The sequence below is a fragment of the Pongo abelii genome, chromosome 1, assembly GCF_028885655.2.
Source record: "Pongo abelii isolate AG06213 chromosome 1, NHGRI_mPonAbe1-v2.0_pri, whole genome shotgun sequence".
In the NCBI taxonomy this organism is placed as follows: domain Eukaryota; kingdom Metazoa; phylum Chordata; class Mammalia; order Primates; family Hominidae; genus Pongo; species Pongo abelii.
In genome coordinates this window covers 113,776,996-113,801,113 of record NC_071985.2, presented here as the reverse complement: position 1 = coordinate 113,801,113, position 24,118 = coordinate 113,776,996, and the positions used below count along the sequence as shown (strand labels likewise).

Below are 24,118 nucleotides of genomic sequence, written 5' to 3'. Positions count from 1 at the left end.
GTTAAGATTTGGAGATTTATCTGTTACCTCATCTAGAGACAGCCTAAGAGAGGCTCTACCTGCCCATGTGTAGAGGAAGGATGCATGGTGTGGGCAAGATGAGGAGAACTCCAAGAATCTTCTTCATGGAGTTCAAAGGCTTCCCTGAGAATGAGAGCTGCCAGAGGTTGACTTGGCAATCCTTTGATAGCCCCTTTGTCCACTTTGGCTTCACTAGGTGAAAATACTAAAAATGACTCAAAACCCCTTTGGTTTTCTGTGCCTCTGCAGAGCTTGCAGTAAAGTGTAATAAAAGCAGAAACTGTGAGTAGGAAGCATCTGAAGTGGGAAATGCCGTTAGGCTGGCCCATAAAAGATGAGTGCTATGAGCAGTAAAATGAGCTAAGAAGGAAAACATGATGAATGTTTTCTCGGCCTTAAGCAGCAAGATCCCATTTCACCATCCCAGGTGGCACTGTGGGCCTGGCTGGAAAAAGCAAGGGCCTCTGTGCAAAGCCTGACTCAGGGAGTGTGGCAGTTGAGCCTATCCCTGGGGCCCCAGCTGGGGGAGTAGAGTGGGGTGGAGGTGTTGGGTGGGGAGGTGGGGGTGGAGAGATGCAGCTTGATTTCTTCATCACCTCCCAGGCCTTACTGATGCTTTCCAGGTTGAAGGTTCCCATTGAGACACTGGAGGAAATCCTGAATTGCCCAAGTTACAGAGCAAGGACACCTCACATAGGGAAAGGGAACCCAGAGGTCATGGTGCCAGGAACAGCAGGGAGAACTTTATGAGATTTGACTCAAGAAAATGAATATCCTCTGCTTCAATCCCACTACCATAGCTCATTATACCACACAGAGAACATGTGTCTTTACTGTGCTGGCCCACCCTCGCACCGGGACACCTTCCTCCTCCTCAGTTTAGGCAGTTTCCATGAATTCTTCGAAGTACGATTCAAGTTCAACTTTCTCCATGGGCCCACCACTTTTTATTATAGTCCCTATAAATCTCACTTTTGGAAAAATATAGTAGTGGAAAGGCCTGGGTTGGAGCCCTGCCTTTGTTACTTGCAAGCTCTGTGATTTTGTGCACATTACTAACCTCTGTAAGTTTCGGTTTCTCTATCTATAAAATAGGGATTGAAATATAAATCCTATAGAGTGGCTGCAAGGATTACAGGATATTACCTTGCATAATGTGAAAGATGTAATAAACACTCAATAAAAATTAGTTTTCTTCTGAAATTTTGCAGCATATATGGTCTTTACCACCAATTTAATACTTTTATTGTTTTGTATGCATGTAGCTTGACTCCTCAACCAGGGTAAAATCCCCTTCTAGAACAGAATGTCTCAGATTCTCAGATCATTATAGACTACCAAGCCATATTTAATATTTTTTCTTATTAATTATTGTTCATCATTAATCTGATTGATATCAATTGGTTGGCTGATCATTAGTTTTAATCTTTTACAAAGTTAGATAGAAAGGTGCCTCTCATCCTCTAAGAATGACATGAAAATATGATTTTACTCGGGCTGTGTAGAAGATAGATTCATATTTTGAAGAGTCTCTAAATTACTCCAGTCCCAAGAAGACTTCAAAAAATTAGTATCAATGCTATACAAAGCTATTGTAAAGACAAAAATGCCTGGCCTACGCTGATACAATAACAGCTGAACACATCTTCCAGTGACACATGGCTGCCCTCAGCATGAGTTAGAGTAAGCCAATTCTAAGAAAATGGCTATATTTGTACTAGCGCAAACATCACCCTCTGAGAGCAGCCCTCTTAGAAAATCATATCTAAATAAGTCTTCATTCTCATTGCCCAGTCATTCTCTTATCATTCTATTATTTTTAATTTCCTCAAAGTCATCATTGCAATCTGAAATTATTCATTTACTTGCTAGTGTATTCAATGTCAGTCTCCCACTAGACCATGAGCTCCTAAAGGCAAGAACATGTCTGGTTGCTCATTGCTGCATTCTCAGTGCCCAGAGCAGTGCTTAACAAAGAGCATTATATAATATGTATTGAATTGAACCTGATGAAACTTGACATAAGTATGGGGGACAAATCTCCAGTTGATGATCATAAGCAAAAAAGCTTTTGTGAAATGCATCTTTGTGGCTGGGTTTCCTTAGGAAAACAACTCTCCTTTAGCTTACTGAATGCAAACTGGTACAACAGAGCTTCTCTGAAATCCTCAAAGTACTAGCAGTGAATCGCGTCAACCAGACAGCTCTGCTCTTGGATCTCAGCTCTCAAAACTCCCACTAATGAAAAAATATTCCATAGAAAAAGATATTAATCTATAGGCTGTAAGAAAGTTCTGAATATCTCTATCTTTATTAAATTGCTCCCTGAATTGAAATGCTATTATTTTTCCTCCAATGTTTATTCATTGTAGTTTCTTTTAAAATCTTATTTTGTTCTTAACCCACCATTTCTTATTTCTATAAAAATTCTGAGCATCCTTAAAAGCTCAGTAGAAGTTCTGCCTCACCAATGAAAACAATTAACCTCTCCTTACCCTAAAAATCTTCTTTGAATTTCCAGAGCCTTTTATATCATGCACTTCCTTGTGAATGATATAAGAAACCATGGTGTGATTTTTACTCTTCCTTAGGTATAACGGATGCTTGCTAGCTACTATTTAAATTTACAGTAATCTATTACAGAATACTATATGAAGAACAATAAACCTTTGTTAATTTAGGTAGCTTTAACTTGGAGTAAATAATATTATTTAGCCATGCAACCTTTCTTATCATTCTTAAAAAAAGGCTTTGGTCAACAAATTAAACAATAAGTATGTACTGAGATTCTATAATAGATCAGGAACTGTCCTAGCTGTTGAGCATGCAAAGATGAATAAGGTAGCCTTTCCCCCAGAAAAATGAGCAATTGTGGAGCACCTTAGACTATAGAAGAATAATCCTTCTAGTAAACACCCCTTCGTGTAATCATTATGCCAATTACAATAAATTCTCACTATTTCATGAAAGAGAATTGCGTAGAGCATATTCTTCACAATTCTTTATCCAGTTTGTCTTTTAAAAAACATTTTTATTACTTCTTCAGGTACACATGGAAACATATGCCATAATTCAGATGTAACTAACTTGGATTGTTCTAATTAACCCAAATTACAAAAATGTTCTGTACTTAATATTCTAAATGATTATTGAAATTATTATTCTTAATATTGGGTGAAAATATGGAGATTTCTATGTCAAATTTTCTGATTAGCATACTATGATTATCTATTACCCCAAACCTCAAAGGGTGTTAGATCAGTGAACAATGTTTGGTATGCTGCTAAATTAAAAAATAATAATAATAACCATAAGCTTCACATGTAGTTGTTTTTGTTATACCATTATGAAACCAAGGGGTGATGCAAGGTTTCCAAATAGGAGTGGTTTTCTAAGTTTTGAGGCATGTCATTCCCAGAGAGCCTACAATCCGTGGAGGTACTCGGTCAGTCATTGACCAGCTATTTTGGCAATGATCTGATGGCTAACGGAATTAACTAGCCTGCCACCCTCTGCAGCTATTTATAAAACCAGAGCAATGAATAAGGTTTTTGCTCATCCAAACCAACCTCCATTTCCAGTGAATGGCTGTGGTGGTTGGCAACCTGAGCCCACCAAATCAAACCCCAATGAAATGGGTCAGTGAGCAACCAGTGTAACTGTCCACCAGGAAACAGTCTGGAGTAAGGGCAAGAGCAAGAGGTTTCAAGTCCTGGCTCTGCTGCTTCCCAGCCACTTAAGATGGGCAGGTCACAAAGTTTATCTTTTACTTCTTCATTTGCAAAACAATACTTCCTGGCCTGTCCACCTTTCATGGTTATTGTGAGGCTCCAGTGAGATAATATATGAAAGTTCTTGTAAATGGCATAGTCCTAGCCTCTTTATTAGTCTGTTATAAGTTGTCAGTTGGTGCATGACAACTCAAAACCACCCTCCCCATGCTGCAGTGATGCATTCAAGGAGGAGAGTGTATACTTATTTTTCAATATACCAAGAAAAATCCAGCCTCAGAGGCACTCTCACCTCAATCCCTTAAGATATGTCTTCTTTCCTGATTGTCCAAGTGCCTCGTGGTACTGCTGAATGACAGTGCTAATTGCACAGACCCTAAGGTCAGATTGCCAGCTCCCCACTTGGTCAAATATTTAACATTTTATGTCTTGTTACTGGATCTATAAAATGATGATTCAGATATTACCTATCTCACAGAATTGTGGGAGGATAAGATAATCATGTAAAACACATGGTATAGTATCAGGTGGCATACAGTAACAATGACAATTACTATTAGCCTCACCCAGGTTTCTGCAGCTAATATGAAGGCAAAAATCCCATTAGAGTCAGAAGATCTGGTTTCAAGTCCTCGTTCCCTCTGTGACAGGCTGGATAATGCTACAAATTTCATTCAATCTCTCTGGAATGCAGTTACTACTTATAAAAGGATGCTAATATTCACTTCATGGGGTCTATATAAAAATCACATAGAGTAATATATATATAACTTCTATACTCACTGTAACGCACGATGAAAATGCACAAGGCTGTTATTTGATTTTTCTGTATGAACAAACATGCAGAAAACAATTGCAAAGATTTTATTTAGCGGCTTTCTGTGCTTGGCACTTAGAAACAGAGTTCCGTGCATAAGGGCAAATTTTTATACACCTTTTCTTCATACATATTTTACATACCCTTTTATTGCCCCCTTTTTCATATTCATAATATTGGATTCCCCACTAGGCACATAAATACATTTATCTACAACACCTCAAAACCAGAAACTTTAATAATATCTGTATTATTTTACTTGGTATTATTTGCATTTCCACACCATTTAAAAATTTTAACTTGCACCAAGCTTCACTTGCTTTCTTACCATTAAAAGATTTGAAGGGAAAGGGAAAGATGAAGGACAAAACCCAAACCTTCAAAATGCAATGTACTATTTGATAAAAATGGAGATCTAAGGGCAGGTAGAAGGGTATAGAAGGCCCATCTGCAATTCCCTGGGACATGAGGGGATATTTCCTGCCACAGGGGTAGCGGGCAGGCATTCTAGGTCAGGTGTCTGGATCCGGCACCTGGAGGCCAGGCCTCTATTTGTTGCCTCTGCTCTTGGTATCATCTTCCGAGATTATAAAACTATTCCTTCTTCACACCCTTTTATTTTCCTTCCCCTACCAGGCTGCATGCTGTGGAATCAGCACTTCCCACGTAGTGCACCTCTCTTCTGGATCACAGTGGTCAAAGCTGTGGGCTCAGGATTCATTCCTTGCTCTGTCCCTCTGACCAATGCCCTGACCATGTTCAGTGTGCCAGAGAGGTTTACTCCTCAGTAATGCCATGATTCTTTCTATGACCTGTAGTGGGGCGGATGGGGTTTGGGGGGACAAACCAAAAACACATCTCCTTGATGAATTAAAATTCTCATCATTGCTCACACTTTCTCTGTCAGTCTTGCTCTCCACCTTGCTCCTGTTCTCTATTCTTTCATTTGTCTTTCTCCTGTTTAGCTGCTCTTTCTCCCTCTTTCCACGGGCACCACTGGGAATATCAATGATAGCATACAAGTGAAGACAGCCAAAGTTCAAAAGCAATCTTTTTCCGGAAGCCAAGTCCAGTTGTACTGATGTCTTTCCACTCTCATCCATGGGGAGGGTCTCCAGGACACATGGTTCATTCCAGAAGCAGAGGAAGCTGCAGGGGAGAAAGACTGGCAGCTACTGCTGGCCCACTCCATCTAGAGTTGTACATAGACAAATTCTTGGTGAAAGCACCCATTCTGGGCCTCCCACAGCAGAGTTCACCCAGTTCAGAGTCAGTGTGCATGTATGATTGCATGTGTATGAATTGTGTATGAATATATATGTGTGTGTGCATGTATGTATAGGTAGGTCTGTCTGTAAGTGGGTGTGTATGTGTAACTTTTCATGGCTGCCACACACTAGCATCTCCCTTAACATTATGACGAAGTGATTATTCAGTCTCTTCAAAGGCCACTCTGGAACAGACAATGCTTTATAAAACTAAGGTCTGGGAAGGCAGAAGAATGGCCACTGAGTTGTGGATGATTCTATTGCAAGTATCCTTCACTGGCTTAAAGGTATCTCTTGTTCTTGGGTATATGTTTTCCTCCAGAAAAAAAAAAAAAACAAAAAACACGGTTCCTGTTTTCCAAAGACACTGGACTCCCAAAGAGGAGGATCCGACCACGGAGACTCTGGGGCCTTGATTGCCAAATGCTCCGTGGTGTTTGGACTGTCCTTTAAACCATGTGCACGGACATCTGGGAGGAGGAGCCTGGAACTGCCCCATACTGCCGGCCATCACAAGTGTTGGTTGCCTGTTGGTTATTGGGTGAAGGGCTAATCATGTGCATGCTGTGCTCCATCCCTGACGGCAGGTACTGCCTCTCTCCAAAGGCCCCGTTGGAAGGAGAAGAACAGAGTAAAGTGCTTTGAGAGGCGCTCAGTTTTTCTGGGCTTGCAGCTAGCCTAGGGGAAGTGGGGAAATTGTATCCATACAGGTTATAAGGGTTGTGAAGGGAGAAGGCATTGTAGGAGCTCTGCTGCATGTGGCTGCCCCCGAACATGTGTGGTGATGAGGAGCTGGAGGCAGCATTGCCTGCCTGCATGACATACTGAAACTGGGAAGTGGGAAAGGACCCCAGCTGGCCACCGTAGGCTTCCATCTTGCTGTTGCTAGGCAACGATGGAGGAGTTGGTATTCCTGATATCAGAGATGGAGTCCTCTGAGGCATGAAGGTTTCAGAGGGCTGAGTGGCTGAAGTGGTGCCACTCTGAAGCCTGTTGTAGCCACTGTCACTCAGCCCTGGGTAGCTCTGCAAGGCAGCCATGTTGCTTCGGGCACATGGTGGATAATCAGAGAGGTTTAGATTACACAGCTGGCTTTCTCGGCAGCCCACATTGAAAGTGTTGGGGGCCAGATGAAAAGTTGGAGGAGAACAGGATGGAGATAAAAGATGAGAAGAAGCCGAAGGGGATGGTGTCCCAGTGCTGGAGGTGGTTGGGGAAGTGCCTGTGCTGCCTCCTGAAAAATAAAACGTGAATACTATTGAGACAGAGTCTTTTAAGATGAGTCTGCCTAAGTCACATGCAAGCCATACAGGAGGTGCCTTCAAATGTCCAAGATAGGGCTGATTTTTACAGAACCATTTTTCCTCTTAACTCAGCAGACCTATGCTAAGTGATTCCACCTGCGGACACATACACAGTCATACAGTCACACACACACACACTCAAGAATGATCAAAAACAACACTAAATTCTTTTGTTTTCTCTGTATGAGCCTTAGTAAGTCCTTTGTATAAAAATAACAATAAACCTTCCAAGATTCACGTTGCCATTTCTCACCATCAAATTCACTTTCTAATAAGACCTCTTATGTCAGCATTAAAATCCACTAGCTCAGCTTTTCCCATTCTTAATGGAAATGCATTAAATATGTATTTTATTCAAAGGCTGTTGCCTACTTTGCTATTTTTAGTCTTCCAGCCAAACATGCAGGACACCAAAGCGGGACCCTAATCTCAGAGGAAATGGGGTAATGGAAGAGAGTGCCAAGTCAAAATTGAGGCCTGTGGGTGCAGAGCAGTGGAGCTTGGGGTATGAGATTGAAGTTGCATCACATGAAAGACATTGGGAACACAATTATAAGAGCTAGATTAGAATAAAGCAGGGCTAACCCAAAACAAAATCATTATGAACCAGAGGCTCTGCTGATCTCCTTTTATAGGATCGTGCCCATTCTCAGAGACTGGAATAAAGACTGTAAATGGAGTCTTTGGAGTTTTAATATTTATCAGAACAAGAAGCCAGAAAGACCTTAAACTGACCTGAGAGTCAGGAGATCTGGGTCTGCTCACAACTCTGCCACACTAACTGCCCAGGTAACCTTAGGCACATCACTTACCCTCTGCAGGTTACAGTTTCTTCATCTAGAGATGAGGAATTAACTTAGATCAGTGGTTCTCAGGCATAGAGGACCTGGCAGCTTTTAAAAATGCTGATGTTCCAGGATCCTACCTCGGATGAACTAAAAGAGAGTTTTTGGGCATGGAACCTCCACATCAGTAGTGTTTTAAAAGCTCCCCCAGATGTGTAGTGTGGCTTAAGAACCATACAACCCAAATTCCTCATTTCTAAGTACTCAGAATAGTCCTTCCTAAACTTGAGTGTGTATGAGAATCAGCTAGATGGCTTGTTAAAGCGTAGATTGCTGACTCCATCCCTAGAGTCTCTGATTCTGTAGGTCTGGAGTGGGGCCTAAGACTTTGCATTTCCAACAAGTTCTCAGGTGATGGTCCAGAGACCACACTTTGGGTTAGAGGAACTCCAGATTCCTTTCATTTCCAAAAGTCCCTGAATCTGTATTTGAACGAGTTGATCTTATGATGTGTGAACGTTAGAGCTAGACAGGTGGATGATGCACCAACAGACTGAGGACCAGTTCAATCCAACCTGCTTCAGTGTGTTCTCAGATAGTTTAAGAAGGCCAAAAATGACCTTTACAAGCCTCCTCTTTCCCAAAGTCAGGAAGCAGCAATGCAGCATCCGCCTCCTGTCTCATCCAATGGAAGTTAAAGACATGGGTGAGTGCTAGGGCTGCAGGGCCCTTTATCTGAATTCTGGAAAGAGCAGCTGCTTTGTCTTCCATAGGGAATCTTCCATGATGTAACTTCCTCTTTCACAGCAAGGTTAGGAGTTTCCCAGCATTGTCAAGAGCTGTGATTCCCCCAAGGAATGTAATATCCTTTAGATCACCTACCCACTCATGTTGGGACTCTTAGAAGCTGAGCATTATAAAAGGGTAAAGGGCATTTTAGGTATAAAAGAGCAGGAATAAGGTTTTTCTCAGTGAAGAAAATGTTATAAAAACTAGCAGGGGTTGGGCACGCTGGCTCATGCCTGTAATCTTAGCACTTTGGGAGGCTGAGGCAGGTGGATCACTTGAGGTCAGGAGTTCAAAACAAGCTTGGCCTACATGGTGAAACCCCATCTCTACTAAAAATACAAAAATTAGCCGGGTGTGGTGGTGGGCGCCTGTAATACAAGCTACTTGGGAGGCCGAGGCAGGAGAATCTCTTGAGTCCAGGAGGCGGAGGTTGCAGTGAGCCAAGATAGCACCATTGCACTCTGGCCTGGGCAACAAGAGCAAAACTCTCCCAAAAAAAAAAGTAGGATTCCAGAGACATTGGAATACAAAGAAACCATCCACAGTGTGCTAAGGACACAGGGGTCCCAAATGTGTCAATTAAGAGACAGATGCCCTCAAAGAGGAACCCAAAGTTAATTTTTAGCAGGAAAAAAAAGCGTTCATCTTACATCCATGGACATAGGTAGTAGTTAGTAGTGCTGGCTATAGAAGTACAAATTTGGCTCTTGCTATTATAATAGTTTCTTCAGAGGTAAATTTTGACAAAGCCTAACTAATAACAAAAGAATTTCAAAAGAATTTCCCCCAATGAACTTTCAAGGAAGAATTGTATTTAAATATAAATAGCTGCTGATTTTAGAGACATTTCAGAAACTTCTCCTTCCTCCTTTCTAATACTCAACTTAAAATCCTTTAAGAAAAGTAAAATGATTTTTATTCCACAATTTGAGACAAGGCCAACATTGTAAATACCGCTAGGAGAATGAACACAGCAGCTGGCCATGTTGGAAAGAGCCCTGAGCCTGATTCTAGGCCTATTAACCTGTGTCCGGCTCATGACCACTAGCAATGCAGGCCACCTCTTCATTCTCATTAGCTGTGAAATCAGGGGCTTGAACCAGTGGGCCTCAGTTTCTGTCCTTCTCAGCATATCTGTAACTGAGGTTTCAAATAATATAAAGTGTGAATCGCCAACAACAAGTACTTTCCATGGAATTATTTTAATATAATGAAGGATCTCTGGCAGGAGAAGATTCTAGAAGGAGGAGGAAGAACATCTCATCTGTCTTGTTCCTATACAGCTGAATGGCCAGGCCTTCAGTGCCTTGCAGAAATCTCAAGGATTCATTTCAAGTGTGTGGTTCCTCTTTGAGACATCCTACACATTTTCCTTATTTTCCACTCTAAATGCAATGAGCTTCTCTGAAATAAATGCCATGGCACAAATGGAGAAACCTGACTCCAGCTGTAAAGAGATTTGTGTTTTATGGGATAGGTATCTGGTCACTTCTCTTTGAAAGTTCATCCTTGCTCTCCCTGATCTGGTGTTTATGTGGTCCCTGAGGAGACCACCTGTTCAGCATGCCATACTGTCCTGTTATAGGTATGTTCTATCAGGCACTGGTCCTAGCCCTGCAGCAGGAAGTGCAAGATGGAGCAGACGACTTCCTACAACTCTAAATGGTTTTCTCTGATGGCCCAAGATGGAGCGAATGGTACTGATTTAAGGCCTCAATTGGTTTCACTACAAAAAGAAAAAAAAAAAAAAAAAAAAAGGTTGGGGGTGGAACTACTAACAGGTTACAGGGATTTCTGCTGACCAGATGAGAGGCACATGTTAAAAAGTTTGTAGTCAGCTTGCTTGGGCTTTTAAATGACATTCACTGGAAATGAGACTTGGTGGCCTGCTGAGCTTGAGTGGGAGAAGCCTCCATATAAACTACTGTTTGAAGGAGGTAGGGGCAAGGCTGTCCAAGACAAGGTCACCTTGCTTCCATGCACTTTGAAGAAATGCTGTTATGCACATAAAGTACTCCATACAGATAACAGCTATTTTTCAAAGTTCCCATAGAAAGAGAAGACTATGGTATTCATTTTGCAGAGAAGCAAACCAAGATACTGACAAGTCTTTCTCCTCCTATGATCTAACAGCTTGTCAACTGTTAAAAAAGATTGGAATTTCCAGCCAAGTGCAAAATGAGCACAAAGAGGGAGCCCATCCTCCTTGTTCATTTTCAACACTTGGCTGACTAGAGATTCTCATCACAGAAAAGCTAGAGCAGGGTGGGAGGCCAGTCCAGGCCAGGCCATACTGATACAGGAGGGTCAGAGCTGCCTCTCAAAGCAAAGCATGCCTCTCTTCCCTGTGCTCTCCTCCCCTCTGTACCTGCCAGGTCCCGAGTGCTCTGAGCATCTTGACAGAAATTTTATTTAATGGATGAGTGTGTTCTATAGGGTCAAACAAACCCAGTTCCAATCCCAGCTGTCTTACTGATTAAGGACAGAACCTTAGCAAGTTAGCAACTCCAAGCCTTTTACATTTTAAGGAATTGCCAATATCTATTTTGTAGAGATGTTTTGAGAAATAGATAATATATAATAGTATATATTACAAAGTGCTCATAACTGTATTTGGCACATAGGCATTAATTTTTTTAAAAAAATAATTTTTAGTAGAGATGGGGTCTCACTATGTTGCTCAGGCTGGTCTTAAACTCCTGGGCTCAAGAAATCCTCCTGTCTCAGCCTCAAATTGTTGGGATTACAGGCGTGAGCCACTGCACCTAGCCCAGCACATAAGCATTAACTATTCTCTTCTATGAGAGAAGAGTGAAGGAAGGAGAAAGGAACTTGGGTTCTAATGAGAATGGCTCTGTCTGTGGAGCTAAGCATCTTGGCCTCTCCCCACCCTGATGAGCATTATGTCACAAGAGCTACATGTTTGTTGTTACATGCTAGAAGAACTTCCATCACTGTGAATGATGGAGCACTAGGCCAAGTAGCAGCTAAGGCCCTACCTGTGCCTTACTCCCAAAGGCTAACCTAACTCTGGTTCCTCTCTGAATTATCTGTCCCTCCTCCCTCACTTCCAGTTCAGGACAAGAATGGCTGCCCGTGTCTCCATCTTTCCTCAAATGAAACAAAGTGGGATTGACAGAACACAAATAGCTAGACTGGTGTTTTTCCCACTGTCCTTAGAGGTCTTAATTCACTTCTGAGAAGTGATTAAAATATAATGCCCTAAGTAGCTTAAAACTTTCAGGAGTTCTGTAGCATCTGTAGGATCTGTAGGTCCTGTAGGATCTGTAGGATCAATCTCCTACAGCCCCAGCTCCCTTCATCCTATTTTACCCATGGGCCAATATGAGGTGGCACACATGAAAATTCATATATGACATTAACTTGCTCCAATATCCAAGGCTAATGGCCAAAATAACCAAAAAGGATACGTTTAGCAGTAATTCCGTACGAGGACAATAACCTAGAATATACGTGTTTTTACCATAAAGGCAAGTTAAATGTGACCATGAAAATCCTGAATACTAAACCTGCTGACTTTTGCATCTCTAAATTGATCATTTCCAGATTGTAATATGAGGGCTTTCACATACAGTTTCTTTTTCGATTTATTTTGCTGTGCTTTTCTTCCTCCTCCCCCAAAATTGAAAAACAGTAAGGCAAAACCCCATCTAGGCTAGTAAAGAATAAATTTCCATGTAATTACTTCGTTCCATGAGCCAGACTCTTCTCTCGTATAATTCAATGGCATCTGTCTCTGAGGAGTGCTGATTCACTGTGTATCCTTGAGAAGTCTTCTTTGAGGCTTTCAGACAGGTAAGAGGTAAAATAGCAGCACCCTATAGACTGATCCCAGAGAATAAACCCAGAGATCGTAAAGTTTAATGAGCACAGCACTGTTCATCTCAACAAAAGAATTACTTAGTTGAGATGAGTACCATCCTCATAATGCAAACATGAACATTAGAGTGCTAATAGGAATTGCGTGGTTTCAATCTTAGAAAGACTCCTAGCGAATCATTCTCCATAAAAGTTAAAGGTATGCACAGACCTAAACTCCTTCTCTTTAAAATTGCTTTGAATATATTCATCCAATTCTCGTTTTGCACATTGGTACTCTGTGCTCTGAGTGTCTCTGCTTCTTAAATGGTCCTATTTTATACCTACCATATTCCTTAGGTGGACTGCAGCATTTCTTCACTTTCCATTAACTTAATTGTTTTCTCCCCTACTTGTTTTACTGCCTTCCTTGCTGCAGCATGCATCTGTTACCTTCATTTAGAATTCATCTGCTTCTTTCTGGCAACAGTATCTAGTTTTCCCACTATTACACACTTTCTCCCACTCTCAATGCTTCAGCCCTACCTTCAGGGAAGGCATGTGACTCAGGCCTGGACAATCAAAGCATCATATTCCCCCCTACCACAGTAATTAAAATTGAGATGACTCGATTAAAGACAATTAGACTCAATGAGATTTTGGTAGAAATCTTAGGAGAAAGGTACATGCCTTTTCCCATCAGATTTAAACCTCAAAATATGTAGGGCCAGGGGTTATGGTAAGCATGTTTATACCATGGGGAAACTGAGAATAAAGTCAGGATGATAGAGAGCAAAGTTGAGAAATGGAGTTGATGATCTTTTATGGGTGCCTATATTAAGCTTTGCCTAAAACTGGCTATTTGAGTCATTTCAGTTTCATGACCCAATGAGTTTCTTTTTTGCTTTGCCATTTGGGTTTTATTTTATTTACAACAGTAAGAATCCTAATTGATATACTTCCCTAATTCTATAGGTAATTCTACTATGAATCTGAAGGGGTAGGAATATTAACATAAAGCTGGAAGACAGAGAAATAAAAATGAGAATGGTAGGACTAGACTATGAACCACTTTGTCAAATGGAGGCTATGGATGATTCCTTCCTAAGACATGATAAATTACCTATGAGTAGGAACAAGGGATTTCAGCTACGTAAATAGACATGTAGCTCTGTAAAAAAATATCTAATAAGTTAGTGACTTTACTTTAGAAAAATACATAATCTCTTAAATGGTTGCTGGCCTCGTTCTGATCAATAAGAACAGGCTAAACAATGAAGTAAAAATGCTGGCAACTTTTCAAGATGATTTTTTCATATTAGTGTCCATGGCAAATAAGAAGGATAATGTACAGAATAGAAAAACAACAGCTGCTGTTTTTTTTAAGTTTTCTAAAAGTTCAGTAGAAAGAAATGCACAAATCTAAACAAAAAGGTAATTTCAAAAACCAATTATAACACCACAAATGGTAAGAAGATAAAAGAGGAGTGTCTAAAGACATCAAAGTGGCCATTCTCTGATAGGTTTGTGAAATGCAGTTAGATAAGACATAAAAGGAAGAATATATAAATAAAAGCAGGAAAAACAATGGTGTGATCTTGTGGGAATAACATTAGGATGCCCAGAATTAAGTGAAGTTTGTAGTCTTCCCTAACAGTAATACTCATGTTTTTTCTCCTACTGGGTTTATTTCTTTCAAAGTACATCACTTTAATTTACTATTCTTGTCATTATTTCTGTCCCAAGAAGACTTAACATTACCCACGACAGCATGAGAAACGCTAATGTTAATTGACTGCATGAGTGAACAAGTGACTCTTACTTCTTAATGTTAAAGCTTTAAGGTCATTTTATTCACTCCTCATATTATACGCACTGACATATGGATTCCTGAGACCATAAATAATTGTTCGCAACTTACTATCTTGTTATTTTCACTTAAGAATTTTGGGGGCCAGGTGTGGTGACTCATGCCTGTAATCCCAGCACTTTGGGAGGCCAAAGTGGGCAAATCACTTCAGGTCAGGAGTTTGAGACCAGTTTCAGCATGGCCAGCATGGTGAAACCACGTCTCTACAAAAAATACAAAAATTAGCCAGGCATGGTGGTGTGCACCTGTAGTCCCAGCTACTCAGGAGGCTAAGGCAGGAGAATTGCTTGAACCCAGGAGGCAGATGTTGCAGTGAGCCAAGATGGTACCACTGCACTCCAGCCTGGGTGACAGGGCAAAACTCTGTCAAAAAGAAAGGAAGAAAGAAGGAAGGAAGGAAGGAAGGAAAGAGAAAGAAGAAAGAGAAAGAAAGAAAGAAAGAAAGAAAGAAAGAAAGAAAGAAAGAAAGAAAGAAAGAAAGAAAAAGAAAGAAAGAAAGAAAGAAAGAAAGAAAGAAAGAAAGAAAGAAAGAAAGAAAGAAAGAGAGAGAAAGAAAGAAAGAGAGAGAGAAAGAAAGAAGAGAGGGAGGGAGGGAAGAAAAGAAGGAAGGAAGGAAAAGAAAAGAATTTTGAGTACTTTCTTCACTATCCTTTACAAAACTTATGTTCTTCTTTTTTCTTTTCTAATCATCATACCCTTCAAATTTTATCCTAAAGTTGTCTCTGGTTAATGTTTGCCAAACACATTGACATTAGTCCCTATGATACACAACCTAGCAGAGTTTATTCACTTATTCAATCACTGTTTGAGTACTAAATATACACTCAACCAATGGGGAGTGTTTGGACCCAGGGATTTAATCATGCAGGAAAAAAATAGTAAGAAAAATGTGGATAAGAAACATTAATGAAAGAATGACACAAATAAACAAGAGCTCACCTTAAGGAGACTTGGCCTACTGTGGATGGCAGGGAATTTCCCCAAGGAAGTCATATTTAAGCTGTGATCTCAAAGACAGATAGCACTAAGAAGGCAAGTGGGTAGCAAGGAGCCTTCCAGAGAAAGAGAACAACGTGGCAGGAAAGAGCACACCATGTTTGAGAAAGAGAAGTAAAATGAGTGATGCTGAAACAACAGAGAGAACGAGGGGAGGTGATATAGGCTGAAGCTAGAGTAGTAATAATAGCAACAATAAGGATGATCATAGAGAACATTTTTGAACACTCAGTAAATCCTAGGCTCTTTCCTAAGCACTTTACATTCATTAATTCTCATTGTTATTATCCCTATTTTAGAGGTGAGGCAGCAAAAGCCAGAACATGCAAGGTCTAGCGAAAATGTTAAGGAATATGTCTTTCATAGGTGAAAGTAAACTGTGGCCATTGAGCAGCTTTAAGCAGAATGGAGACAGAAGTTTGAGGTGCAAAGATGTGTGTTTTGAAAAAAATGATTCTCATTTCTACATGAGGAATGGCTTGGAAGAAAATGTAGAAACTATGGAAGACATTACGGTCATGCAGTGAGAGGTGACGTCAGTGCAGAGTGGCATGGTAACAAGGAAGGTTAGAGATGTGGACAGATTTAAGAACTTAGTAATGGTTGGGCATGGGGGTACGGCAGGGAGGGAAACTTCTGGGATATCAAGTGTTCTCCTTCCCTGTGGAGAAGGCACCAGGCTGTGAGGTAGATGATGACTCAATTTTGGACATGCTGAGCATAAGGAACTTCGGGGACAAAACAAAATATGTAATCAATTACTGTTTGTTTTAATGGATTGAATTGAGATGCTCCCTACCCCCTATCAGGAGCTCTTCATGATTATAGTGCAGAATTAGGATATTGCTCTTCTATAGCTAAAAAGGGAGTGCTTTAAAAAAAATTCTATGTGATAAGCCATATGTATGGGCATTATTCCTCACCTCGGTGATAAATGAGATCTGTATAAATCAGCTATGTTTTGATCATTACAGTGATGTCATAGTTCAATGGCTCATGTCCACTAAATTGTCCTTCTTTCCCAGTATCTTACTTGTATGACTTGATCAGTAGCTGATCCCTCTCACTAACCAACCTCAACTAATACAAGTCAAACTGATGAAAATTCAATCATCAACAGAGACCCCGATAATCCTAACTCTTTAACTGCCTGACAAACACTGAAACACCCAATGGTACTGAGCTCGGTAGTGATGTCCGCCAACTCTCTTGGGGAATGGAGAGCTTTTGTAAATGGTGGGTCCTCTCATGTCCACAGATGGAAAGTTGGCAGTTCTGGTGTCATTGGTCCAGAATGATTCCTTTTAGAACAATAGTTATCAAATAGCTTGAAGTCACTGCTGATAAAGCTCTCGGTTTTGGCAACTCAAATAGCTCCATTATATACATGAGGAAGTTGAGGCACAGATTTTATTCAAGGATATCCATCAGAACAACAACAGGATTGCATTGCATTTAGCTATAACTGACCTGGACTCTTATTTCCTCTTCCTTCTATGTTTATATTGCCTCAGTCACTTTCTCCAAGCATAACTTGCCTGGTTAGTTCATTTCCTCCTTGTCACTAGCAGTGTTTAGGCAAAAGCCATTCCTGAGATAGAACCTTCATCTCCAGAATCTCCAGCCTCTCTCGACTCTCCAAACACATAAACATCCTTGAGTCTAACTGAAGACATCCGAAGACCATATACTTGACTTATAAAAAAAAAAAATTGACCTATTGAGAGTTAATGCTCAAGTTGTTGAACAATAAAAACCATCAATAGGAAGAGCAAACTAAAATCTTTGTTGAAAATTAAAGCTGTAGTAAGAAAGAATAAGAAAAATAATATAATCTGGTGGAAAGGAAACTGTCCTGTCAAATAAGAGATCTGCATTGGTACTCTGAACTTAGCTCTGCCACCGCTTAACTGCACATATGATACTAGACCAGACTTGTCCAACCCATGGCCCAAGGGCTGCATGCAGCCAAGAATAGCTTTGAATGCAGCTCAACACAAATTTGTAAACTTTCTTAAAACATTATGAGATTTTTCGTAGTTTTTTTAGCTCCTCGGCTATCATTAGTTTTAGTATATTTCATGTGTGGCCCAAGACGATTTTTCTTCTTCCAATGTGGTGCAAAGAAGCCAAAACACTGGACACCCCTGTATTAGACTGTGTCATGCCTCAGTTTCTTTTTTGTGTCAAAGGCAGAAGATAATGAATCTCATGCATTCTTCTCCCTAAAACAACTATTTACAATACTCCATTCAATGTGATTTTAAAAATAAAAAGATTTGAATTTTTGCAAAACTGTGGAGAATTTACCTAAGTGCTTTCTTCAAAGTTTTATCAGCAGATGAGTCTTAATGACAAGAGAAATAAAAGATGGCAGCAAAGGCAGGATGAAAAAAGCATTCTTAACCTCATCTATGCAGAGAGACAGATCCACCCTCACCAGTAGCAGCACAAAACTGTCTAGGACTGCTATGTGACATGACAGATACTCATATGCTGAAACAATGAGGTAATATGGACAATTGGAGTCAGTCAATATTTGGCACCAATCTTAGGTTTGGTGCAAACACTGCCAATACTCACCTCATTAAAAGGGAATTGCTGTAAAAAATAGCCTACCACTGCAGTTTCCACTAGAAGCTCATTCCTCTCTATTCCTTCTAAGATGCAAAGCAGTTCAGCATGCATGGCTGTGTCTCTTCTCTTCATTTTATGAGTGACACTGTCCAGAGTCACTGAAACTCTTAGTTCTTAAGGGAAGAGGGGATGGGTGTTGTTGGTTTTACATCCTTTGTTAACGTCAAGAAACCAAGCCACATATTTTTTAATAATGAGAATCTGGATCAACTTCAGTGGATATTTCAAAAATATATTCCAATTAAACTATTTAATAGAGTCCTGGCTTTTTCTCTAACCCCATCCCATCACCATATGTATCCAATAATTCAAGTTCTTTCTTCTCTGCCGATATAAGCAAGGGTCACTGAAGTGTTTTGAAAGTTCAGTTTATCTGAAACCATTGTTTTCAAAATGTCAATAATAACCCTTCATACTGGTAAAGTTTTAGTATAAGTACCATGAAACCTACTATGCTGCACATCTAAGTAACCCATGCAAGCTTCCTGTGTCTGTGCCTGCCCAATGGCCACCCTCAATGATCACTCCGTATCCATGTCTACATACATATTAGGTGGTTGTGCTCCAAGATGAAGTTTGAGAGTGGCTCTGCCCACCTGATCCACAGTGCCAGCAAGTGATCCCATTCACTATTCATTGGGTACGTACTGGGTGCCAGGCCCTGTAGTAGATCTTGGGGATAGAGCATTGAACACAATTGTTGCCATTAACGCCTGCCCTCTGGAACTGGCAATATCCCTGCCAACCTCCTCCGACCAGCCTCCATGATACAAACTCCTGCTTAGCTAGAGCTTGGAAAGGCAATGAGTAAAGCAAGGGCAGACAAGCAAAGAAGCTACCACAGAGCTAAATCAAATCAATGACACATTTTTATCTACACAGCATGTTTATATAAATTCCCTCACACCAAAAAATTATCCCTCTTTTGTAGGTAAGAAAACTGGCATGCAGGAATAGAAGCAAATTGCCTCAATTTAGAGAATTCATGACCATCAAAGATGAGGGCCTAGATTTTCCTGAGTCCCTTTAAGCCCCTGTCTCTTAATGGCCATCCATGAGGGCCTCAAAGCCGTGGTGACACCTTGAATAACTATTGACTCTGCTTCTAATCACAGCTTTGTAGGGAGGAATATATAAAAGAGATGGAAATTCTGGATCACTTACTTCACCAGATCCCTGTGAAAATGAATAGTCTAATCATGTTTTAAATAATTAATCATCAGAAAGGCAATATCCCTTGGTCCTGACACAACTTTGCTTAAGTGTCTACATACAGGGACATAAGGGCCTTGAAGGTGAAGTTAATGAGGATGATGAAGACAATGATAACTAGTTGTATTAAATGTTTACTATGATTTTAAATGCACTATCTCGTTTAATTCAAGAATTCTATTTGATTCTACTTTTCCATATAATGCAGACGATAAAACTGGGTGTCAGAAAAGTTGAGGGACTTGACCAAGGTCACAAAGCTAGAAAAGATCAGTGATAAGAGCCTAGCCTAGACCTAGTCTAACTCCAGAGTCTATGCTTTTAATCACTACACTCATCTTAATACCTGACAGAATTAGGTTACAAACCTAATTCAGTGTGCAAAATGTTAGAAGCTCCCCTGAAGAGGGAAAGTTAAATATAATATATGGGTGCTACGCCTGGGAAAGCTACAGACTAGACTGAAAAAATTCGAAATAAGTCACAACCCATCTGGCCACAGGTTTCCCAACCTGAGCTGCGAGGAAAGAAAAACTATAAATTGGATAAAAAGCACAAAGTTCAAAGCAGTAGGGGGGAAAGTCTATTTAGTCCACCAACTGAGAGGGGTGTTGTTTTATATAAGCAAAAAAGGAAAGAACACAAGTTGCAAGGTTCAGATAGGCTTGCAGCAGCCCATTCCTCACCTTGAGACCTGATACAATTTATTCCCATTGTCCAGAGCTAAGATTTTGCTCATCACAAAACTTTTCTTATTCTAAGAAAACTGAGAAGACTACCATGAGGAATAAATGAAGTTATTAAAAAAACTCTTCAAATACCAAGGCATATGTGAATGCTTAGCAATATTAATAATAATATCATCAACATTATAAGTACATAACCGCACTCTTAGGAAGGGAGAGAGCAATTTGAGTGCCAGATAAAATGCTGCCTTTGGACCCAGCTTGTTTACCCAAGTGGTGATGTTTTGGTTATTTACAGAGCTCCTGAGTTCTCTTCATTCCAGGAGAATTGGTATAACCCATATCTTGGCCTGAGGCCAGATGTGCTATATTCGGTTGAGCTCCCACTCTGTCCCTGTCCCTATCACTAAGCAGAGGCCTTGCTCCAGGGCTTTACCTTGCTGCTTCTGCATGGTGGTGAAGTCTTCGAAGGTGAGTGTGCGCACAGGAGGTCTCCAGAATGCATACGTCTCCATGATGGCTTCAAGTCCAGTTCTGACGAGAGAAAAGCCAGCAAAGGAAGTCATAAATAATTTCAAGAAATGCATTGACTTTTCAGAGATCCAGAGGTGGACTGTCAAACAGGTAATAAAAACAGAGGTACTAAGAGCTACCACCATCAGGGTAAATTAGGGTGAAAAAACTCAAGGTACAATGATGCTGGACTGCAGGAGGAATAACAAATTAACCCAATTCAGATCATTTGCAAGCAAATCTACAACTATGATGGAATTTTATTCTGACCCTCCTTTAAAGGAGGCTTGGTCTGCAGGAAAAAAAGCATGGTAAGTGTTAAAGGTCAAGGCCACTAATATCATGAGTACACTTGTGCAGAAAGTAACATTGACTGCTTCTCTAGCACAGAACAATGTCGTCATCATTACCACACTGCACTGACACAGCCTGACCGAGTGTCAACTCCTCACCTTGGGTATGTACAGGATGAATGGAACTGTCAAACTGCTATGGTTTTAAAGCCTTCTTAAATCAACAGAGATGAGTAGGGCAACAGAAATAAAAGGAGAGGTAAGCAGTGAAATAGACTTGGGTTTCTGCTGCAATAAGAAACACCTACCTGAAGATAAAGAAAGGGCTTGGTCTCAGAAATTATGGCTCAGGCAAAAAGACTAATACATTTCTCCAAATATTCATCTGCATTTTAGTAACCTAATAATCAGTCTGGTCTTTGGCCATCACAAACCATCAGAGTTCAGGAAGTATCCAACATTTTACAAGTACATTCCTTTAAGGCTCCTGGTTCATTTGTATTGGAAATTCCATAAATTGGACTATGTGCATACTGTCTTTTTACCCTTCAATTAACTATGTCTCTAACACATATGCAAGTGCTGATATACATCATTTTCACATGATTATTGAGGTTATCTCAGACATATTCTTGCTGATATCCATACCCTCAAAACAAAATATCAGCTGCGGCTTTGTTTGAAGCTTTGAACACAGCTTCTAATTATTGATCTTTCTTTTAAAAAAAAAACTGCACTTAACTAAATAGAGGGAGGAGAAGTGTGGGACCTGTGAGAAAGGTGGGAGGAGAATAGGAAAGAGCAGATGGCATAAATCTTTTCATTGCAAGGTCACTGGAAGGTGGGTGGTATGGCATCCCTTCCTGAAATGGATTAGCTTCCCCTTTTGAGATGAAACTTCTGCTGCCTGTGTTTCTTTCTTGGTAATGTATTTCCAGAGTTCTCTTCAGCCTTACACAACAAGAATAAAGAAATTTTATTTTAGGTGAGAACAAATATCCTTTACTTATCAACAACTATAGGATACCCTGAGGGTTTTTCTCAGATGAGCTGCTGATACGCTGATTGACTCTTTGTGTTGGAAAATTTCCTCTCTGAACAGGCCTCACTTGCACAGTTAACTTTCTAAAGTCTTCCCTGGAATCTTGGAGGCTTTAAATACACCAGTGTTGGCAAACCAAACTCTGTATTTTAAGAAGAGGTTCAGAGAAGAGAGTGTTGCATGGTGTTTATTAGCTGTTAATCTGTTAGAAGTGGGAATAGGAGACATCTCCACAGTCACTCTACATTAATGTTGAATACAGTATCTGAAACTATTTGTGGAGAGAAAGAGCCCAGGCAATTAGGGAGTTCAGAATAATAAGAGGATAGGCAGATAAAGCCACACTGAGCCTGGATGGATAGAAGAAATAGATAGGCCAGGCTTAGGTCTTACTGCTTTGTTTTGGAATGTTGGCCACCCACCAGAATATCTTAGGATTCCCTTTAATGGCACAGGAGGCTCACTGAAAATGGCAGAGTCTTTTTTGTTCCACCTCCTAGTTCATTCTTCCCAGGAACATGTACTGATGATGAGGACAAAATATTAGCTCAAGGACAAAGAACAGTCCCTTCTCAGTTCATAATAAAGTGCTGGAAGACTATGAAATTGCAATAATATACTGATACACTGCCAATATTTTATTTGTTGAATAAATAGAAAATGAACTTCATTTTCTATCCTAGTTCATTTTGTGCTGCTATAACCTACCATACACTAGGTAATTTATAAACAATAAAGTTTATTTGTCTCACAGTTCTGGAGGCTGAGAAGTCCAAGAGCAAGGTGCTGGCACTTGGTAGGGGCCTTTGTGCTGAGTCATACATGGTGATAGATGGAAGGTCAAGAGAGGGCAAGAGCAAGAGAGAAAGGCACCAAACTTATTCTTTCATCAGGACCACACTCCTGTGTTAACTAGTCATTCATGGGGCACAGCTTTTAGAGCCTAATCACCCCTTAAAGGTCCCAGCTCTTAACACTGTTGTATTGCAGATTAAGTTTGGAACACATAAACTTTGGGGGACATATTCAAACCATAGCAGTTTCATTTTCATAATAGGCAAGAAGACAGTGACAAAAGTGTTAATAGTTTTATTTTATTTAAGCAGTTAACTCTATATAGAATAGTGACCATTTACTCATGAATTCAAATCTAAAATCCAACTAAAAGAACCGAGTTGTAAAATCACAGATTTTAAATCTAGGAAGATTCTTGGATGTCATCTACTATACCTTTTATGATACCATCTTGAATGGTTATCCACCTCTGTTGGTATATATATATCCCCAGGAAAATTTTCAGCTTTTTGATTGATCTGATATAACTTTCACCCTCTGATTCCATTACCAGTAAGTAAATAGTGAGAGTGACAGGCATTTCCTACAAGGAGTCCACCTGCCACATCCTCAGCAGGGAGACCTTCCTTAGCTAAAGAACATAAAGTACAACATGCCACCTATGGACACATATGTAATCCATCCAGGGGTCTGCCACAGCAAGGATCAGTTTGGTAGTGGAATTGTGTGGGAAGGGTTATGGCTCCCAAAAAAATAATGGCTAAGACCATACATGCCTAACCATGTCTTATTAATCCACAGTGGATCTATGTCTTGTAAATATATCCTACATAGCATATATATAAATTATTCTATAATAGAAATGATCCTATAATATATATTATCCTACAGAGAATAATATTGGTCTCATAGATTTATATTATTGATTTTATTTATGTATTCAGTGTGTATTGCTTTTTAGAAAAATTAATCCTATTTATTTACCATATTCTACCTGTTTTATTTGTCCTCAACCCTATTACACTTCATTGGACAGATCTAATTATTAGAAGGTACTAGTTCTATATATCAATATTTGTTGTAGTGCCATGGCAAGATTAAACAATTCACCTCTCCCCACCACTAGTATGTTCACATCTGAAGGGCTTAGGTCCCATGTTCTTCTATGCCCAGTTTTCTAGCACAGTGCTGGTTACAGGGTAAGATCTCAAATGATATGCATTGAATTAATTAGTAGAAGAATGAATGCTTTATTGCTGAGTCATTCTTACAGTTTAACAAGCGTTCAGTTTTCTAAGCCTAAAACTTAGGAACACAACTTGGTGTAAAATAAAGTATCTGAAGACAGAAGAGATCCTCCAGTATCAGAGATTTGGGAATTGTTTCTATAGCTGATTGTGATTGTGCCTTTATTAACTTCAGGCTCAGAGAGGTTTGCATTTTCCTTGTTTTTTTCCATTCCAGCCATAGAACTTCCGAGCTTCAGCAGAGTCTGAGTTCCCTCGCAGGGGCGAGTCATTTCACTTCCCATCTTTTCTTA

The 24,118-nt window shown here is 40.1% G+C and overlaps 1 protein-coding gene across 5 annotated transcripts in view; it reads right to left on the bottom strand.

Moving 5' to 3' along the window:
* Window positions 1-24,118, bottom strand: part of TBX15 (T-box transcription factor 15) — a 121,465-nt gene that overhangs the window by 5,065 nt on the left and 92,282 nt on the right. For 3 of the 5 annotated variants that reach the window (XM_002810358.4, XM_063727953.1, XM_009245677.4), the window contains exons 7-8: window positions 20,372-20,469; window positions 4,601-7,071 (exon numbers count right to left, since the gene is read on the bottom strand). In XM_002810358.4, coding sequence (XP_002810404.4) covers window positions 6,287-7,071; window positions 20,372-20,469 — 883 coding nt within the window. In that variant the 3' untranslated portion in view covers window positions 4,601-6,286. Of the gene's footprint in view, window positions 1-4,600; window positions 7,072-12,358; window positions 12,521-20,371; window positions 20,470-24,118 lie in introns of those variants that run through there. The other 2 variants (XM_063727951.1, XM_024233545.3) reach the window with 2 other exon arrangements.